Consider the following 21,331-nt stretch of genomic DNA (forward strand, 5'->3'; position numbering starts at 1 on the left):
TGAGCTTTTGCCCATTTTGAGTTTGTCAGCTGTGCTTGTTCTGTGTGTTGTATTCTGATTATGTTGAGCTCACTGAAGATAGACCGCGAGACTCGTTTCCTCTTTTCCTCTCAGTTATTCATTGGAATCACTGTTAAGATTTTTATTTTTTTTTTTAAATTTCATTTCATTTAACACAAAAAATGTAAGCCTTTCTATGTGAAGTTTGCTTGTTCTGATTGTACCATCTTTCCCCCGTGGCCAAATACATACATTCTTGTTCAAGTGGTGCCTCTTCATTTATTTCATTTGTGATTATGAGTTAGTGTTTCTAGAACAGGCAACCTACCATGTTGAGCAACTTACATGCGATATGTATTATGACATATGTATTATTTACTTCTATAAAAGTAGTAGGGGTACCTTATTAGATGACTTTTTATTTTTATTCTTTAAACTTCTGTGTCCCTTTTCCCTCTCATATTCGAGACGTCTTTGTGTGGACAAAGGTGTATTGCAGTGACACATTATCTGAACACTGTTTGGGTCATTTTAATGACTGAATCATTCTTTAAGCTCTGTTATTTGTTTGTCAAATGTTTGTGCACAACACATTGTATTGGTCTGTTTGAGTTAATCGTTCATCTTTTAAGTCCTATGGCAACATTTATGAGTAACGTAAAGAAAAATGTTTTATACCTCATAAGAAACGAGTTGTAATTTCATAGGCATTTCAGCAATTGTAACTTTCTTACAATTTGTTGTTACTTACAGTAAGCTCTCACTTTATAATGTGTTTTATGAAGTCACTTGGGATGGTAACCAGCTTCTTCCAACCCTTGTCTGAATAAATCATGGACATAAAATAGATCAATGAAAATGTATGTTTGAGTTGTTAAGTGTAAACACTATTACGTTTGTAGGAGGTTTTTGAAAGCACAACATTTACGATACTGATGTTTACTGTTCAACTTTTTTTTCTCTGCTGGAGAAGATACATTTTAGATTCAAGATTTGAATCTAAAATCTAAACAGCGTTTTGATAAGTTTGCACAGACACATTAAAAAAGGGAACAACTCCAACCTGAGTTCACTTGTTTCGAGAACCACGGCCGCACTGTGGTTCAGTAAACAGCTTACCAAGTTTCGCCCCGGGTTTGTTCAGTAAACACGGTTGGATCCTATCGAGAGTGACGAGCGCAGTGATTCCACTTTAGAATAAATCTCAGCTCTCAGCCTTCCAGCCCAAACAACAGGCCATCTTGTCTTGGCCTTCAGGGGTTTGGTCCCTCAACAAGGAGGAGTGCACCTGGGACCACACTTTGTACCCTAATAGTTTATAGCATCTCCACATACGCACTAACCGAGGTCACCAGTAGCTCACATGGTGGGAGACTGTATGTCAACAGCAGGTCACTTTATTTGTCAAAATGGTTGTTTATTATTATCTTCTCCACTGCATGCAGCCGCCCCAAGCATCCATCCATCAAAAGCCGAGCAATTAGGCCGCTCATACAAGTTTGTTTTTCTTTGTCAAATCAGCCGTTCAGACCAGAGATTCAATAAACATCTCAAATAAATTGACATTATCTTTTTACAGAAATGTGTTTGAACAGAATAAACGACACTAATTTTGGCTTGATGTGAAAATAGTAACATTTTTAGAACCAAGAAAAAAAAAACGAAAACAACAACAAACAAATTGAATCCATTTATGTAAGACTAGTCATAGCACACCTGTCTATCTGTGGCTAATGGTTTAGTATACAGTAACTGACATTGACCCCAATAGGGTCAAATGAAAGCAGTTAGTGCCGGGTCATTACACCACTAAAATGGGGTGTCACATAGATGTCTATGGGGGAGCTGACACGGTTTGTGTGCTTCAATCTCGCTCTTCGCCCATGTACATTCATCCATTTGAATTGATTTTATTTCGTATAATCATTGGTTCACTCGATCTGCTTGGCTAAAATACTATTACCAAATGTATTTCAGCCATGCCTGCCTTTGGAAATTGTCTTCTGAAGATGTGAGTGTCTTCATCAGGTCTGAAGAACAAGCTACACCATGTGAGGGTAAAACACAAACCAAGAAAACAAGATTAAGCTTTTTGAAATCACACAGATATTGTGATAGTCTGATAAAGTGAATAAATAATTTAGCAACACGAAATTAAGATTACTACCCACTATGCTGAAACAAAACTTTAAGTGCACGGTATTTCAGAATCATGTCTTGGTTTTCTGTTTTGTGAATCAATTTCTTTGAGTTGGCATAAGAGAGTGGCATGGAAGCATATGTTGCTTTATCCTGGCGCAGCTACAGTTCAACCTGTTTTGTACATTGATGCTGTGTGCAATACATTCCAATGGGTTCAACCTTTGACAGGACAAATTCAAAGTCTGTTGAATTTTTGGAACGGCTACTTCAGTATCTCCAGACCGACGCGACTTCAGTTTGATTCTGGGCTAAGAGTGCTTTTTCTGTTTGGAGATTGCATATTCTTCTCTGGGGGGGGTGAAGGGGCTTTCTATGGGTACTCTGACTTCCCTTATGGATGGATGGATGGATAGATGGATGGATGGATGGATGGATGGATGGATGGATGGATGGATGGATGGATGGATGGATGGATGGATGGATGGATGGATGGATGGATGGATGGATGGATGGATGGATGGATGGATTCCCTGCCCTGATGTGTCTCACCGGTGTCTGAGCGTATGATTGTCTGCACTGACAGTCAACATATTGGGCGCTTTCCGTGTGTTCCGGTTGTTGGATCGTCTGCGTTTCTGTGTGTATAGTTTCCTAGTGTCTCAGACTGTTTTCCTGTGTCCTGCTTTCCAGTACCTCAAGTGAATATCTCATGTGTTCGCGTGGAGTTTGTTATTTCAGACATTTAGATTTCTGTTTTTTTGTTTTTGTTATTGGGAATAAATATGACCATCTGTTCCACCAACAGCGTTGCCTGGCGTCCCGAGTCTTCTCCTGAGCCAAACACAACTCAACTACGATGGAAATCTTCTTTCAGTTTCTTCCAGAATAAACAGGCTTTCCCAGCATTCCCACAGTCGGTTTTAGTCAATCAAAGTTGAGAAAAATGTCCATTGAGACCATTAACCAGTGTCCTTTATGACTGATTCGCACTGTATTAAGTACAGTGGCATAAATGTTTACACTATCAACACCAATGTATTTTCACTTTCTATATTTTCCAGTGTGTATGGAAGTCAAGTCAGCCAAAAGAACTTAAGTCAGATGCCAAATCAATAAGTCATACTTAATACACCTTATTGCAAAGTCAGTGATATAACAACATTTCACTCGTAGCTATTATATTGTAACAAAATAAAACCCTCCTCTCTCTGTGTGAAAAGCCTTGGAGTCTCATCATTTAAAGAAAACATCTCTGAAAACAGAGTGGAGAGCAGCAACTTTCTAAGGAGAATAGATTCCCCTCATTCCCCTCTCGCTGTGACTCTCCCTCCTTCAGTTCCCTTTATTGCTGTTGTTAGTCTCCTTAGCTTCGTAGCCGTCCCTGTAAAGCCCTCAGCATGTTGGCGCTTCAAAGGCATCCCAGAATAAATCAAGACCACTCAAGATTAACGGTGGCAAATTATTCATGAACCCAAGGTCTCCTGGCCGGGAATAGCACAGCATCCTGGGCGACATGTCACAAAGCATCGGGGTTAAAGAAAACATGAGAGCGCGCGCGCACACACACACACACACACACACACACACGCACACACACACACACACACACACACACACACACGCTCCAACACAAGCCCATCTCGGTGATACCGCTGCTGCCACCCAATGCTGCACCCACTTAAATTAAATGTTTTGGTTATTCTGTATGTACACACACATTTCATTCCTAACAGCCAGAGGGAAGGCAGGAAGGAAGAACAGGAGAGGGTGACACAAGAGGTCAACAACACTGAATCCAGTTCGACTCATATTTTCTACAAGCACTCCATCTGCTCACTGATAACTGATGCTTGTTTATGTAATCAATAAAACAACGCACTCTCGAATAGTGTGGGATTTCAGCAACCTGATTACCGGCTGCCTAACTGGCTGACTTGAGTGGATGTGGGAACGGCGGTCCCAATAAGGCAGTAAAGGCAGAGAGAGCTCGGAGGGAGTATCCGTTTAGCAGTGACCAGCCTCGGCCTGCACTGATTCCCCCGTAATAAGCTTTGGGCTTGGCTCCCACCGGAGAGTTTGGTTGACAATCTGACAAAGTTATCTCAAGATAAATGGGTTACGGGTCGGAGGCGGCGGGAGAGAGAGAGAGAGAGAGAGAGAGAGAGAGAGAGAGAGAGAGAGAGAGAGAGAGAGAGAGACTTCTCTGTCAGTGATGTTTTGATGGAGGATGTGTATCGCCGCGAGCGCTGGTGCTAGCAGGTCCCTCCAGGTAGATTTGGAAGATTGTCTTTGGCTGCATCTGCAAACAGAGCGGTGTTGTATGTATGTGTGTGTGTGTGTGTGTGTGTGTGTGTGTGTGTGTGTGTGTGTGTGTGTGTGTGTGTGTGTGTGTGTGTGTGTGTGTGTGTGTGTGTGTGTGTGTGTGTGTGTGTGTGTGTGTGTGTGCGCACCTCCATCTTTCTGTGTATTGGTGAATCTGATAGCTTTATTAAGAGCTAGATTTGCAAAGACAGAACACAGTCCCTGTGAAGCGCCACCAGCACGGCCGGAGAATCCTGAGGCAAAGGTCACGAGTTCAACATTTTAGATGGACAACATTGATAGGCCTAAACAAGTGGACTCCCCGTATCAGCCTATATACCATAAGCCATTTAAGTAATGACTGGATCTGTCTCTCACTTAACCACAGAGACAAAAGCACAAACCGGGGCGTGCGTGCACACACACACACACACACACACACACACACACACACACACACACACACACACACACACACACACACACACACACACACACACACACACACACACACACACACACACACACACACAAACACACACAGATGAGGACCAAAGTTTTTCCCTTCACAGGCAAACACTCACGTAGACACACCAAACAGGAGAGTACCTATCACCAAGCCAGGCCTGTTTTTTTACCCTTTAATTCCCCAGATAAACAGACTTTCTCTGATCCTGTCAGTCCGCGTTATCTGCGATGCCGGTCTGCCGGTCCACTACTGTGGAGCGAATTAGGACCCTAAATGTCAAAATTGCGGCACTTTATTAAGTTAATTAGATGGTGAGTGTACATGGAGGCAGGGAGGAAAAGCACCGAGTGACAAACACTGAGAAACAATGACAGCAACTGCAGAATATTCAACAAACGCAAATGAAACAGAAGTACATATTTAAATAGAACAAATGCATATACTAGGTTGGAGTATGCTTTATAAAACATACATTCACGTTTTTGGCATCTGCGACTTTCATCTGAAAGACACTGAAATTGAATATTGGCTGAAATCATCTGTGCTGCATAATTTGCACTGCTTGGTCAATGTATTAATCATCATTATACCAACAATATGTCACCAAAACACTAAGTCAGGACAAGGATCGCTCACAAATGTCCAGATCAATGACCTACAAATCTACAAAAGTGAACATTTTGACTTTGAGTCCTTTAGCCTGGATGATGATGTCCAAACAGCTGGAGATGACAGTAGTTATTCTCAGATTAGAGCATTGGTTCATTTATGAATCTATTTTCTATATTCCTTCATCCAACTTAAGGGTCGTGAGGCAAGAGTACGAAACACTACAACATCGTGCAGCTCTCCAAATGGTTCATTGGAGGATCAAAATCAAATAGAGTGTCTCCAAGTGTCTTACCAAACTGTCTACAATGGCTTATCTCTGTGCAATAGCTACGTTTCCTTCGCTGTAAATGACCTCAAAAATCTGCAGTGAAGTATAAAATATTAACCCCTACCTGGACCTGAACAGCTTATGAAAGTGACTGAATGGCTTCCATGCAAGCGGTATAACTGTTTTCACTTTGCTTTTGTGCTTTCAGAAAGAGCCCGAGGTGTCAAAAATGCCCCCCAAAAAATGTAACTCATAAAGCAGTATGACTTTAAAATGGCCATAAAGTAAGTAATAAAATGCAGATGTACTATTTAAAACGCACCATAATATGCACTGTTGTCAACATCATCACGACTTTTTAACTCTTACTCCATTGTCAAACTCCTTCTTCATTGTATTCAGGGCCACAAATGGGGATTAAATTTTGATTTTTTTTTTTTTAGCGTTCTTCTTTTTAAACCCGCTCCGTGCCCTTAAATCTGTATTTTCTGAACCTCTCCGCCATCTCGACACTTGAAAGCGAACCACTGATCAATGCTTTGCAGACTGTACTAATCGATTAGGAATGAACAGAGGGAGACCGGTCTAATGGCTGTTCTTGACTGAAAAGGCCTTCCTCTATGAGAGCAGTTGTTCATTACAGGGCTATTTCATGGTGTTCGTCACTTTGCAAGCTTCTGTCTTTCATTCAGCAGCGCGTTGGATGGAGGAATGGCCTCAGGATATATTGTCTGCTCAGAGCTTGAATGTTGTCATGCTAGTTCTCAGTGATTTGCCTTGTGCGATTCAGGACTTTGAAAAATGGGAAATGTGTTTCGCAGACTTGGGAGAAAGGGCTGAATGTGATATCAGTGTTACCCAGTGCAGGATGTTAAGAAAGTCTGTGGGAGAATGGAGTTATGTTTCAGTTCAATCAGAATCTTAAAGTAATGTTTTAGTACTTATGCTGGCTTTAATGTTTTATTACAATCAGCTTAACATTCAGGTTTAAGAATGCTTTTTAATGTTTTTTCAGCACTAGGGCAGAACAATATTCAATTCATACAGCTCAGACAGAGTTTTATATGGTTCACATGCAGTGCAGTATGTGCTTTTGTTATGAAATGTGTGTTCACAGCCGTGTTACTCCGAGGAAGCCAAAAGCAATAAGTCAAGGACAGGTTCTTGACGGTTGCTCTGAGTTGAATTATTTACCCTACATTCCAACAATATGTAAAGTATCCAAAGCATCTCAATCGAAATCTGCCTGCAACACAGCTCAGTGATTCTCTCCATACTAAACAGAGACCTCTGGGCATGACAGCAGCCATACATTATTTCTACCTCACACACTCTTGGCTCGTACATCCACACACCACACAGCGCACATAGCTCCACATATAACCTCTGATGCATTATTTCTCTAGCCTTCAGTGTGAGAGTCACAGGTGAGTCCTGGCTGCTTTCATCATAGGCTGGCTGTCCGGCTGGCTGGCTGGAGTCTCATCTGTCCCTGGGTTGAAATTGCCAATAAAGAGGGTCTCATATAGATCACCCCCAACGGGGGCTGGCGACCTGTCATGCAGCCCATGATTCCTAGCTCTCAGAGAGGAGAAGAGGGACAAATAACCCTCTGAATCTCCCTATATCTATCTCTCCACCCTCCCCCTCCACTCTCTGTCTTCTTTTCCAGTCACACACACATACATGTCCCTTCTACACCTCTCCAGCAGGCCATAAAGTGCCACGCGAAAGGGATATAGTGGACACAGTCAGAGGAGAGACAAGTGCCGGCCTGAGCTTTCACTTTCTCGTTCCAGAGGCAGTGAATCAAACTAATGGGTTAAAGGCATGAAGATGGATGAGTGGGGAGGATTAGGAGCCGGGCAGAGGTTTCCCAAATGCATTCTCATGCGCTTTTTATTCTTAAACATTTTAAACTTTGCAATAGAAAAGATGGCATTTCATTTAAACCTTCTACATATGTAGGAAAAAATGTAATTGCACCCCTCAGTCATGAATCACAATACATCCATGAATACTTCGAAAGTCAAGATGACACAAAAAGAATTGACAAACACATTAATTTAAATATTTAGAATATACTACTGCATTAAGTATTACTCTGACATGACTAATATGCATTATCCTTTCAATGATAAACTGAATATACTGGTGTTGGTTTATTTCAGAAAAGAGAAACAATGCTATCTATGTTGTAATAAGTTATACATGATTCCTTCTCTTTTTACCCGTTACTTTTTAATTTCACATTAAAAGTAAATTTTTACAAGACAGTCTTACTCGAAGACTGCAACTGTACTGTGAGCTGAGATGGACTATGTGATATTTGAAAGACCCACAGTGCTCCCTGCTGGTAGGAAACAGAACAGCAGCTGAGTGTGTGACTGAGATTCGTGTGTGTGTGTGTGTGTGTGTGTGTGTGTGTGTGTGTGTGTGTGTGTGTGTGTGTGTGTGTGTGTGTGTGTGTGTGTGTGTGTGTGTGTGTGTGTGTGTGTGTGTGTGTGTGTGTGTGTGCCTTCTTTAACCCCACGTGAGCTACATCACTTCAAACCTCGAACAACATGGGAGTCTCCTTCATCAACCTCAGGCCCACAGCGAGAGCACGGGCAACAGTTTTCTCCAAGATTTTATCTGAATCATGGATGAGAGACACAAAGACCAAAAGAGAGAGAGAGAGAGAGAGAGAGAGAGAGAGAGAGAGAGAGAGAGAGAGAGAGAGAGAGGAACCTGCATGGCCCGTGGGCAACTTCAATAAAAGACAATCTGACTTTTCAGAAGCTATAATAATCAAGATCCTCCCACCGTGGTTGTTTGTCTGAGGGGGACACGGATGGCTATGGAGGAGGAAATTCAGAGCGGTAATTAATACTCCTAAGTGACTGCTGCTGGATGGAAGACAGGGACAGGGCTTGTTGTGGCTGTGAGCTGGTACTGTGTCCCCCAGCATGTCCCACAGCTCCGTGGGCTGGCATGTAAGTGGAGAAGGAAATGGAGAAACTGCCATTATAACTCCTTTCGTCTGACTGCAGGGCCTGTCCTGATCAGAGACGGAAATGCCCTCCATTCCACTTATACACACACACACACACACACACACACACACACACACACACACACACACACACACACACACACACACAGCTCTATGAGTATGTCTTCCAATGCTAATCTTGTGTCACAAATGTGAAGGGAAAGACATGAAATGCCACAAAAATGTCATCACTCCACCCTTGTCACTGGCTCAGCTAGCCCTTCCCTCTCCCCTGTAAGCATATTCAAACATACACTAATTTGCATGTGTGTGTCTGTGTGTGTGCCTGTGCGCGCTTATGTGTGATGGAGTGTGGGACCAGCTTGTTGTTTTTAGCCTTTGGGTGCCTGCTCTGCATGGAGCAGCAGGGTGGTTCCTATAATCCCATCACTGTTGTCGTCATGAAGGCCCAAAGGCCCCCGCCCGGAGGTGCGACATTTCTGGCATCCTCTGACTCTCATCCACTACCAGAGCCAGCAGCTCTGAGCCAAAAGACACACTGTGCGGACTATCGCGAGTCGTTTACAACACTGACTGAAAATGACTGACTGTGTGGTGGATTTGGCTTGGAAAATAGATGAAAAATATGTCTTGGAGAATAGATCTCTGTAACTGACCTGAAACATGCGATGAGTTCTGAATTCATGAGAAAATCTGTGGCAACTTTGAGTCGAATGAAGTCGTCTGTTGTTGGGGTTTTTCTGTGTATTTGTCTGATGACAACTTTCTCCAATACTAGGACGGTCTGCTTGCATCTCTTTAATATGTGACTGTATGTGGATTGTGAATCTGAGCAGAATTTTAAGATCTTACCTTTTCATAGGCTGAACAGTTAATCAATAACAACACCGGTGATAAAAAAAAAAAGCATTATTGCAGGTGTAATATTATTAAAGATTTTATACCCGTGATGCTTTCACAAACAGATAATTAGGATGAATAAACCCATAAACTCTCATGTCGCAAAGTTTCTTAAATGTTTAGTAGAGTCTGTTTTTTTCAGTCATTCATCAAGTTTGCTCTGGACAAAATGAACTCAAAACTAAAATCTGACAGGAGCTGTAGGTACAGTCAACGTGCAGACCCCCATACATCTGTCTGTCTTCATCTCACAGCTCTCAGCCTTTTCCCAGACTGTCACCTAACCGCCTGGCGCCTGTCCCCGTCTTTGCTCCATGGTGGGGATCCAACCTAGCAACAATAAGCAATTTCACCAATCTGTGGTGACAGCGTTCATGTCGACTACTCGCAACCCATCCTGTCTTTCCATCCGCACGCGTCCGAGTGGTTAAAATACAGGATTCAGTCAAAGAGCTTTCACAGGTCATGAAAGGTAACAGAGGAGACAGGCGGGGCTGCAGGCCCTGCATCCAGGCCAGACAAATCAATGTAACGGCATATTGTAAGCCACAGAGTAGGCAGGAGGGGGGGGGGATACATCTACCAGGACTGAGGCTGCGTTTATGGCTATGCCTTCCTCGAGAAACCCGTCGGCAGTATGGGTGACCCCCACTGTAGATTTCCTTACTAATGTGACCCCAGATTGTGTATCACAATCGGTATGAGAAAACTCCCACAGGCTACAGTTAGTCCCAGGCACTAGGGATCATTGTCCTCAGCCCGCCTGAGTACAGACAGGATGTGGCAGCTTCAAGGCATTTAGTTAAAGGAGACGCACTTTAATGCTGCAGGCATGCATTTATGGAAGCCCTACTCTACGGTAAAAGTGTATGACATGCTGCAGCCAATAAACAAACAGCAGAAAAAGGAAGGTTGGATGGGAGAAAAATCCAGAGAATTAGCCTTACCTTGTTTCATGGCATCTAATCATTTGTGATAGTCTGTGTACTCATTCTTATAATTAATTTGTTTTCTAGGACAGCTATTTCTCAACAAATTGGGTTTAAAAATATCATCTGTTCTCTTATATTAAGTGCACGCGGTGAAAAGGAACATTGTGGATACAGTGGGTGTGCAAGGCAATAAACATCAGTGAAAGTAGTTCACATGAAGTATAGCTGCTGTCATATGAAAATCTAAAAACCCTGGATATTCAGACATAAAAACTGTTATGTTACATGTCCTGAATGTTGGTTATTTCACTTGTATACATTTAGCCACACAGTCGCAATTCAAATATGATGGAACAATTGATCAAGTAAATGTGAAAAAAGTGTAATCTGTATTTGGACTCACTAATTGTAATCAGGGAATAAAGGGCAATGTAATGGTATGTTTGCTGCACTGTAGTGAATAAGTGATATTTACAATACAAGTATGAGGCAAGAATAACAAATATTAGTTAAAATATTGTAAAATATTTTGTGGGTTATTTGAAGTACATTCATTCATTCAAGGGTTTTAGTCATCAAATACTCACACTTGCTCGCTGTAAAAGAAGTCATCACTGGCTAAAACTATTTTTGGTATTTCTTAGTTAAAGATATCATTACTAATGGATTTCACATGTAAAGCACTTCCCTACTGCTTCAGCAGACCCCAATGCATTTTACATTATTAACCATTGACCCATTCTCACACCAAAGGTGACATTCAATCCATCCTTTTGGGGTTCACTGTCTCAACCAAGGACACTTTGACATATGAAAGGGGGGATATGTGGGATTGAAACTGAAACTTTCCGATTGAGGGACGGACCGCTCATAATAACTGAGCCACAGTCACAGATATGACCTCAAGTGTTGTCATCCAGGTGAGCTGATACAAAGAGGATCAGCAAGGAATGAAAGCAAAGCTTGTAGTGTGACATCTCGACACAGCTGTCATTCTCTGTGGTGCCATACATGAACACAGAGGTACATGCTCTCTCTCTGTCTCTCTCTTACCCACACACACACACACACACACACACACACACGCACACACACACGCACACACAAACTCACACACACCTGGACAGCGCATAGTTAGTAAACCCCGGTTTGACTGACAGCTGACATTTCATTATGGGGAAATCGCAGCGGCACAGTACAAATCTAACCAGACATGACACACACAATGTCACAGCCAGGACACACTGCAGAAACAGACAAGCATGGCAGAATAAACTTTGCTGCAGGACTTTAGACTCAAACTCCAGACTTTCAACCGTCATTTTGATTCCATTTGACCACAAACACTCACAAGAAACATTCTGGGATCACGTGTGTGTTCCAGTGAACTGGCAGGACTGTTTAACATTTACTGTGGATCAGGTCAACCAACCTTGCTGCGGAGGGTGTTTGGGCATCAGACATCCCTGAATTCCTGTGAGGAAAAAGATGGTGTGTGTGTGTGTGTGTGTGTGTGTGTGTGTGTGTGTGTGTGTGTGTGTGTGTGTGTGTGTGTGTGTGTGTGTGTGTGTGTGTGTGTGTGCGTGCGTGCGTGCGTGCGTGCGTGCGTGCGTGCGTGCGTGCGTGCGTGTGTGTGTGTGTGTGTGTGTGTTAAACTGTATACTGAGTTAGCAACTATGATTTCTTTTCATATGGATTCCGCTACAGAAAGCCAGCAAATCAATTGATGTGATTTCAACATTTTCCTAAAAAGAATGCATGATATTTATATGTTGAAATAGCTGTTGATGTCAGCTGCAAGAAAAAAAAAGTAAATCATAACTAATCTATTCCAAGTTTTTGTTTGCTTGTTTGCTTGTTTGTTTGTTTGTTTGTTTGTTTGTCTGTCTGTCTGTTTGTTTGTTATGAGGTTGAGTGAACAAGCGAGTAAAAAGGTAAATAAAATATCCCCACCCCAATTTTGGGGGGAAAAGTGTCTCAGATATTTTTATTTTATTTTATTTCATTAGATAATTTAATAATCTGATTTATTTATTTTTAGTTTATGTTTCGCGTCATCACTGCTGCAACACAAGGACAGAGCCACACAGCCTGTTTTGGTTGGTGAAATAAACTGTCGGTCAAATTGTAGTAGGCGGGACTTCAGCCTTTCATCCAATCAGATCAGCACTCCACTCAGTTCCCCCACTCCTCAGAAACATGGCGTTGCGAGAGCTCGCGTCGCTGGAGAAATACTTGGGACTAAAAAAGCCTAACAAATACAGTACACAGGGGGATAAAAAGGTGATATGACTGCTTTATTTTACCGCCCACGGATATTAATAAATGGCCGTATTATTTGATAGTGTGTGCGCCATTGTGAGCGCTCCACAGAAGCTAACCAGGTGTGCTAACATGCTAAGCGTGTGTGTTGCGGCTCCTTTGCTTTGTCCACGCTGTTTCATCAGGTCCAAATGAACTGAGTTACTCCGAACGACACGGTCGCTCAGATACTCCTAACATAGCCAGGCAGCATGTGTGTTTCCAGGTGTCTTATTTCCTCGCGTTGGCACAATGAAGCGGCTCCATGCTTTGTGGCTGGTCGTCCATAGTAATGAACGTAATGAAGCAGGGGTGGAGTCAGTCAGCTGTCACTGTCCCCACTGGACTGTTGCAACTCTCCTATGTCGCCTAATTCACACGAAAACTGCGATTATACACTCAAATTTAATTATGAACTTACATGCCTACGTCCCATGGACTTAATCACCCAGATGATTTGACCAAATCTTCATCATTGCACCCAAATATTGCCAACGTGGCAGCACCAGTCAATTTCCAATCATCACTCGCCATCCTGACAGCAACGAAGTAATTTACCCCACACAGATCTCCTCCTTTTTGTCCATAGTTTATGGGAACATCAGAGTTTTAGACATTTCACTAACCTTTCTCTCATTGTCTCCTTTCTGACATGCCCTCAGGTACCAGTACTACAAAATAATAATGGCCCTCCACTGGTGGGCCAGGTAACCATCGCCTGCCACCTGGTGAAAGACGCCAAGCGACCAGAGCTTCTTGGGGACAACGCAGAGAGCAGGGCAGTGGTGCAGCAGTGGCTGGAGTACAAAGTGACCAAGCTTGACCGCTGCTGTAAGGAAGATATCAAGACCATTCTGAAGGTAAAGATGTTTTATTTTTTTGTTTTTTATGGCAAGTGATGTTTCATTATCAGGCTTAAATGTGTTTTGAAGCAAATAGCAACACACACCCAGATGCATAATGTAGAGTCAACAATTTAACTTAAAACAGATGTTTTTAGAATGTGGGAGAAACCTGCACTACCTAAAGGAAACCCTCTTCAAATGATGCTCAGAACGAGCAAACCACTTCACCACCATGTGGCCAGCGGATTCTGTTCCACTATTACCTATTGAAATCAGTAACGGCATCAAAATAAAACTCAAGATGAACTTTAAAATGATTCATTCTCATGACTTTATATTTTGTTTGGATGATGTACTGCTGTAAATCATGGTGGTTGTTTTTTTTTTTTTTTTTTTCTGATTTAAGCCAACACTCCAGTCTCTTTAATTCAAGTATCATATAACAGTCAGTGTGCTCTGTGAGGTGGGGCTGAGCCATTAATCAAATATAAAGTCAAATTACAATAAGAAACATTGCCATTTGCTGATTGCAAAGAGTGGGTACTGTTTGTATTGATATTTACACTGATATTTGCACTGAATATTTCTCAAAGGTACATGACTGATGATGTGACAATGTGGTCCTTCTCATATCTGAGACCACGCTCAAACAGCAACGTAAACGTCACATGACTACCATCAAATTCGCACAAAGGACAGTTTACCGTCTTGTCCTGTGTTACATAATTCTTTATGTGAATTAAAAAAAAAAACTTCAAAGAAATACTTGTTTTCAGCAATTATATCTTTTCAGGTATAAGTAGAATTTGAAAAAAAAAAAAAAAGACAAATTTAAATGTCAATGTCAGAAAAATCCCAATTTAATATTTTCAGTCCCAGTTTGCATCCTTCCTGAATATTTTCTGTGTAATCATAGCACAAGCTCTTGCTGTTCCCTGGAAGAGACCAATTTACAACAGACTGTATTTTTCTGTCTCTTCACGGAAAGTTGTTATGTTGGTTTGGGGGGGTCAACAACATTTTGTGAATTCCCCACATTCCCAGTTCCACGCGCTACGGTGTGAGTCTATTTCATTGCGAATTTCTGCAAATCCCATCGTTGTTTGTCACGATGTGGGAGTTATATAAGTGCACCGCAGAGGTGCCAAGGAATCTCAATTTCTCATCCCTTTTCTTTCTGGCCACCAGTTGGGTCAGTGTGGGTTTGCATCCGCCTTGTTAAGACACAAGCGACAGGAACACAGACTGATGTATGGCCCTTCAGTGACATGGCCCCGCGCGACAGAGAAAAATGCTTTAATGTGCCTGACGCCAGTCAGCGTGAAATGGATCGTCAGCCACTGGTCTGCTGGACGCAAGGCGCCTCTTGGCACCGTGCTGTCAGCGTGAAGTGTCTGCGTGTGTGTGTGTGTGTGTGTGTGTGTGTGTGTGTGTGTGTGTGTGTGTGTGTGTGTGTGTGTGTGTGTGTGTGTGTGTGTGTGTGTGTGTGTGTGTGTGTGTGTGTGTGTGTGTGTGTGTGTGTGTGTGTGTGTGTGTGTGTGTGTGTGTGTGTGTGTGTGTGTACTTCTCAGCGTGACACACTGTTGTGGCATGGCTGAGAAGTCATGCTGTGTGGCAGCATGTTATCTGGACAGGCCTCTTAAATATTTTAATGGTGCCACTTACAGAAGGAAGTCGCCCTGAGCAGCTCAGGCCTGGTGCCTGGTGGCCCCCTGTCCTGTCCTGCTGCTTCAGCTGCATCTTTAACGGTCTTCTTTTGAGTACACCAGTCATCTCCCGTTAAATTATCCAGACATAAAAGTGTCAAGTGCAGGAGTTGTTAAACTGTATCACCCCGGGATGCAAATCAGAAATTCATAGTTATTTTGTTTCATGCTGAGACTTGTTTACCAAATAAACATCTTGTCACTCACATAATGTCACTATAATCAAAGCAGAACGGTTCGGCCCTGAACTCTGCAGAAGCTGAAGAAAGTTTGGCTCTGCTCTCTAAGTCTTATTAGGCGAGCACTGTGTGACTTCCTGCTGCCACAGAATTTGACTCCTGTTGTTTGTTTTATGATGCAAAAGCTCCATTATTCCATTTTTGACATGTGCCAATGACTTTGTCTTCAGCATCCCGTTTTTCACAAAACTCTTATCAACTCATGAAGCCCTGAAAACATTTCAAGCTCTCCATTCTGTGCATTTAATGTATTCAGAAATTAAAGTTTCGAGTTCTGAGATGGGCATCGCCAGCATTAGTTGCCTGCAGGCGCGGGGGACAGAAGAAAGTTGTGCAAACTCCAGAGGTCACTGTTTTCTGCCTCAAAGAGATGCTGCAACAATAGAAAAATAGTTTCTTTAGTATCATGACAGCAGCCAACATCACTGGAGTATGTACGGATAAAGGAGACTATAACGGGCACGTTGGCATGCGTATCAATGCAGCTGGGAAAAAAAAAAGAAAAAAATCTTGTGCAATGTTCAGACTGTCCTGTAAAAATTCCCAGCTCAGCTTGTCCAGCCTGTAAAACACTAAAAAGTCAATGTATTTAGACGAATGCTACGTGAATCTTAATTTAAGGTGGGAGCAGGTAGAAAGCGACCCAGGTTGGAGCTCCATGTGCTGGGTGGGGGGGGGGTAACGGGAGAGCTGATTCCCCTCTGATGCTCGACTGGGCTTCAGCTCCATGGCTGTAGGCTAAGAAAAGCAAGGATCTGATTGTGGACAGGGAGGAAGTCTGCAGTCTTCATGCCTTGTTTGGCATCACCCACTCTTGCCGCACAATAACTCCATTTGCCCTCAAGATGCTCTGTGCGTGAGTGTGTGTGTGTGTGTGGGTGTGTGTGTGTGTGTGTATATGCATGTGTGTGTGTGGAGTTTTCCCGTCGCACATTGTACAAGTGCTAAAGATGGTCCTTCCCCTGGGACCAGCACTTCCATACACAACTCTGCATGCACAGACACGAGCGGAGAAACACAACAAATGCCCGCCCCAAGTTTATAGACGGCTTCATTAGATTTGCAAGCGAGAGTTGTAGTCATTCGTTAGCGGAGTAAACAAATAGCCTGTTTTTCATACGGCATCTGTGCTAAGTCGCCAGTCATGGGGAGACATGACATACCCCCTCAGGTTACGTGTTATTCCCATCCACATAGCACAGCACAGCACAGCACACAGACTCACACACGCAAGCTCGCATCCAGACTCCCATACCTCACGCACCCACAGACATATAGGTTAATGAACCTGCTGTCGTGTCCCCGTTAGGTCTGCAGTGTCCATTAAGAGGCTAATATTTCGTAAAAGCCGAGTTAGCTTTGCGGGAGCTTTTCAAATGGGATGCAAAGCGGCTCATAGGTTTAACAACATCGTCTCTTCTCTTTAAGGAGGCTTCATTAGCGATTCTTATAATGTATTCATCTGTCATGTGAAGACAAGCGTGTTTACATCTGAGTGCTTACAATAATGCATAAATTATCATAAGTAATGACACAATTTGCATAACACGTTTGTTTTTTGTTTTTTTAATGCCTTCTTTCAGGACCTCAACCTCTACCTGCAAGATAAAGTCTACCTGGCTGGGAACCAGTTCACCGTAGCCGATACACTTATGTATTATGGAATCCATCCACTCATTGTAAGTCACATTTAGAATCTACACTTGTATTCAAAATGAATATCAAAGGTTTGACTCAAGTTTTGTAAAGATTTCTCTTAAGTTCAGTAAAGTTCCAAAGTTGCCTAACATCACATGTTCCATGCAAACCCACATTTGATTGATTTGTTTTGTGCGCTTACATGTTTTTACCCCCATTTAACAGGGACTCGTCTCTTTTCCCTCTCTATCACCTCTCACTTCCATCAAACCACAACTTTAACAAGTAATTTGTCATCGCACACAATAAGACCAGTCATATGGCTGAAGGGCACCGGCAACAACTTGGCAATAAACACTGGGACTACAAACACGATCTCACTTCTCCTCAAACAAATAAAGCGATGTGGCATAAAGTGATGTCTTTAGCCTCAGACCAGGGACAAGTAAGTTTGTTACGCCTTACAGGATGGAGGGAAAAAAGAAAAAGAGAATGTCCAGAAATGGGAGGGGGAGATCACATGTTGAGAGATGTCAGTGGATGTGGCGGAGATGGAAGGTTGCCCCCCCGCCACCAGGCAGGCCAGCGTCACTTTGGTTTCCAATCAGTGTGGTTTTTAACCTCAGGGACAGGAGGTCAGCGAACCCAACCCTTAACCACAGCCGACGCTGATGTTCAATTCATGGAAGGCAACGTTACACAGACATTAAACCTGACTGATGGTTTTAGGCTGGAATGTTGTCCATGTGGGGGATTTCCATATTCCACTTAATTAGATGCTGTAAATCCACACGCCTAATAACATTTATCATCCAAGGACATTTCTGTGAATCATGTTTTTACACAAAGGTTCAAAAAACTGAAAAATATCTGTGTTCTGCAAAACCTTCGCTTTACGATATTCATTCTGAACGTGTTTGTCTGAGGCATCCCTCTGAGCCTTTTCTTTTAGTTTTAAACGCCACAATAGAAGTTTTACTGATTGTTTTAATCAGTCCGCACCACAGACAACATGTGCATCTATTTTGTGGCATAAAAGTAAAGCCCAGCTTCAAAGATGCATCTCAGTAAGAGTAACAGCTTTCAATGTATTGCATTGATTTTATTTCCCCAGTTTTTGATGAGCCGTCATTTTCCTTCACATAATTGTGAAATTCTATCAGTAAAAATGCTCTTGAACCATATTTGACACCTGTTAGAGTTCTTAAACAATGCAGATACTTGTGATGGATATTTTTGAACATCGGGGAGCATTGACATTAAATATGTTGTAAGACAGTATTTCACCATTTTGGGTTCGACTCCCTGCTCGTTCATATTTACGTGTTCCTTTCCTCACCAGAACATTATATAAGCATACAGTCACACAGAAAGGGATCATTGGAATTCACCAGCGTTGCCTCGTGTTGATTTCCTTGAATAACCAGGCGTTGCCCCTCTTGTGTCACGCAGGTGGACCTGTCCATCCAGGAGAAGGAGCAGCACATGAACGTAACGAGGTGGTTCGACCACATCCAGCACTACCCAGGTGTGCGGCACCACCTCCGTCCAGTAGCTGTGCTCAGGAACAGAATTTACACGGGCAGACACCACTGAGTCCTCCTCCCTCTTCCCTCTTCCCTCCTCCCTCCACCCCGACCCGTCACAAATCTTCTGTCCTCTGGAGCAGACGTGGGCAAGCCAGAGTTACATCGTCTCACAAGGATGTGTCATTACACTCATAACGGTTTTCTTTTTATTAATTCCTGCCTTCTTTTTTTTTTTCTTTTTTTTTTTAAGTCACAGTCTTTTTCTGTTTACTCTTTGGATGTCCAATGAGGGAGAAGAATGTGTTTGTGTATGAGGTACATTTAAGGGAATGAATGCTAATAAAAGTCTAGTTCAGGTCATATTTTTAAACCAATCTCAGTGTCTTTAATCTTTATTTTCTCCTGTGGCATTGGCCGTTGGCTTTAACAAGGGTTTGGGAGAAGATGAAAGAAGTTAATCTGTCACCTTAGCGCCTCGGCGCTATGTTAACATTATGTTAACACTATTTATAAGAAATGTTAATTATTCATCATTGAGAAGGCAGCAGTGACATGAGCCAGTGACCTTGTATGTATTTGGTGTGACTCTTGGATGTCTTGTTTAAAAGGAGGAGTGTTTGTTTGGATGTATGGTAAAAAAGGTGTTTCTATTTATTAATAATTATTATTTTTGAGTATTATAACAACTTAAAAATGTGAACTAACTGGTAGTACAACATGTCCTTGGGAAATGTGACTCTCCTCCGTGCCGCCTCAGTGCTTCTCTGCACAGTTGGTCTAAATTAACGTGGTCGCTGGCTCTACATCATAACCCCGTGGACCAATGTCCATATTGTTCTGCCAACTCTCTGCCCTGTGGCATCTAATCGGCCTTTCAGACACGTTATTTATTCAGCGTGAACGTTTTCACGTGCATCTCTCGGCCAGTTCACCGGACTCTTTAGTTTCTGTCCGTGTGTGCGCGCACTTTTTTTTTTTGTTTGTTTGTTTGTTTTTTTGTTCCTTCCTGATTACATCCGTTGCTCTCCGTTCCACTTCCTCGCCACCAGTCGTATGGGCAGCAGTGAGCAGTTGAGCGTCAGCCCCAGAGTCAGAGATCAGAGTGAGGCTCCAATCAGTCCCACTACCACCACTGTTGATGCTGCAGGCCAGAGCGAGGGCAGCGGGCTCACCAGCTGCCACACAGATCCAGCCAGCCAAGGCCAGAACCCAGGCCCCTGGGCGACAGTCAGCCACTGTGTGTCATTTCAACCCTCCTGCTCCCACGGGGGCTACTGCAGAGAGAAGGACGAGGGGAGGCAGCGAGCGAGCAGGGGAGGGAGGAGGGAGGGAGACCACGCAGAGAAAAAGAGCACCCAGAGGCCGAGGGATCTTTTTGTGACATGTGAACAATGATCTGCGCCTCTGAAAGCCTTTCTGCTGTTTGCTGGATGTTGGCTATTAGCACTATTAACGATCTAATCAAGGCAACAGTGGCACAACTGTGTGTTAACATAATAAAGGTAATAAAATATTGAGCAATTCCTGAAGAAAAATTTGATAGTGTCATTGCAAAGCCTCTTATTGATTAGTTTCTTACATTTCTGCCATCGATTTTCTGTTGTAATACTTTCATAAGGTCTGGCAATGTCATTGAAATCTCTTGATATTTTCTGTTCTCTCGTTAAATGCTGACTCTTCAGTCGCGCTTTATTTAATTCCTCCCTGCTAACAGGCGTCTCATGTTGTCGTCTGGCGCTTTAAAGCCCTGGTTCCTTTATCTCATGTAACAGTGGTGTTCATCCTGTGCCAATAAATCAAAAGGGATACTCGGCTCATGACTCCCGATCTCGCCGCAGATTATTCAGTGTGTGCTGCTTCCCGTGTTCTTCGAGTGTTTGTTTTCCCATGAACCCGCCAGAAGATGGCTTTTGTTCAACCAAGTTCTGCCAGACTGCTTGCTATGTGTTTGTGGCAAAGTGTTAAAAAAAGTGGATGTGAAGGATAAAAACAGCTCGCAGTCATTTGAGCGAGCCTTGTGACCAGTTGGGGCACTTGATGGTGCGGTCTACCATTAAAGAAGCCCTTGTGCTCTCGGTTATGTTAATGTTTGATTGGAATGCTGTTTCCGATGTGTAGAAGCAGCCAGTTCTGCTCACTTTTGAGGTGTAAATAATCAAGTTTCGCCCAGTGACGTTTCAGCCCGAGACGTTAATTTCTGCTTTCGATGATGCCTTAGTTGAAAACAGCGAGTTTTAAAACACCTTCTTCCTGTAGATCCGAACTTTGTGCAATACTTTGCAGGGAAGTAAACATGAAATCCATTATGGTGCCGAATCAAACTACTGGTTTCACACAGAGCATTAAAGTTTTACACCAAAATGCAGTCATTAAAGTAGTGATCAATGTATACAAATGTTTAATATAAAATAGTCAAGTTTAATTTAGTATAATTCACAAAGTCAGTTTTCTACT

General features: G+C 42.7%; 1 protein-coding gene across 1 annotated transcript; it reads left to right on the forward strand.

The window, feature by feature from the left end:
- Positions 1–12,793: 12,793 nt before the first annotated feature.
- Positions 12,794–20,696, forward strand: eef1e1 (eukaryotic translation elongation factor 1 epsilon 1). Its single transcript, XM_080489739.1, has 4 exons — positions 12,794–12,902; positions 13,583–13,780; positions 17,294–17,389; positions 18,801–20,696. The coding sequence occupies exons 1-4, from the start codon at positions 12,819–12,821 to the stop codon at positions 18,942–18,944; spliced, it is 522 nt and encodes a 173-aa protein (XP_080345865.1). The 5' UTR covers positions 12,794–12,818; the 3' UTR covers positions 18,945–20,696.
- The last annotated feature ends 635 nt before the right edge of the window (positions 20,697–21,331 follow it).

This window comes from Lipophrys pholis (genome assembly GCF_963383615.2).
Source record: "Lipophrys pholis genome assembly, chromosome: 20".
Taxonomy (NCBI): domain Eukaryota; kingdom Metazoa; phylum Chordata; class Actinopteri; order Blenniiformes; family Blenniidae; genus Lipophrys; species Lipophrys pholis.

Coding starts and splice junctions, on each gene's coding strand:
- eef1e1 (XM_080489739.1), top strand. CDS start 12,819: ATGGCGTTGCGAGAGCTCGCGTCGCTGGAGAAATACTTGGGACTAAAA. Junction 12,903..13,582: donor GTACACAGGGGGATAAAAAG/GTGATATGACTG, acceptor ACATGCCCTCAG/GTACCAGTACTACAAAATAA. Junction 17,390..18,800: donor ATGGAATCCATCCACTCATT/GTAAGTCACATT, acceptor TGTGTCACGCAG/GTGGACCTGTCCATCCAGGA.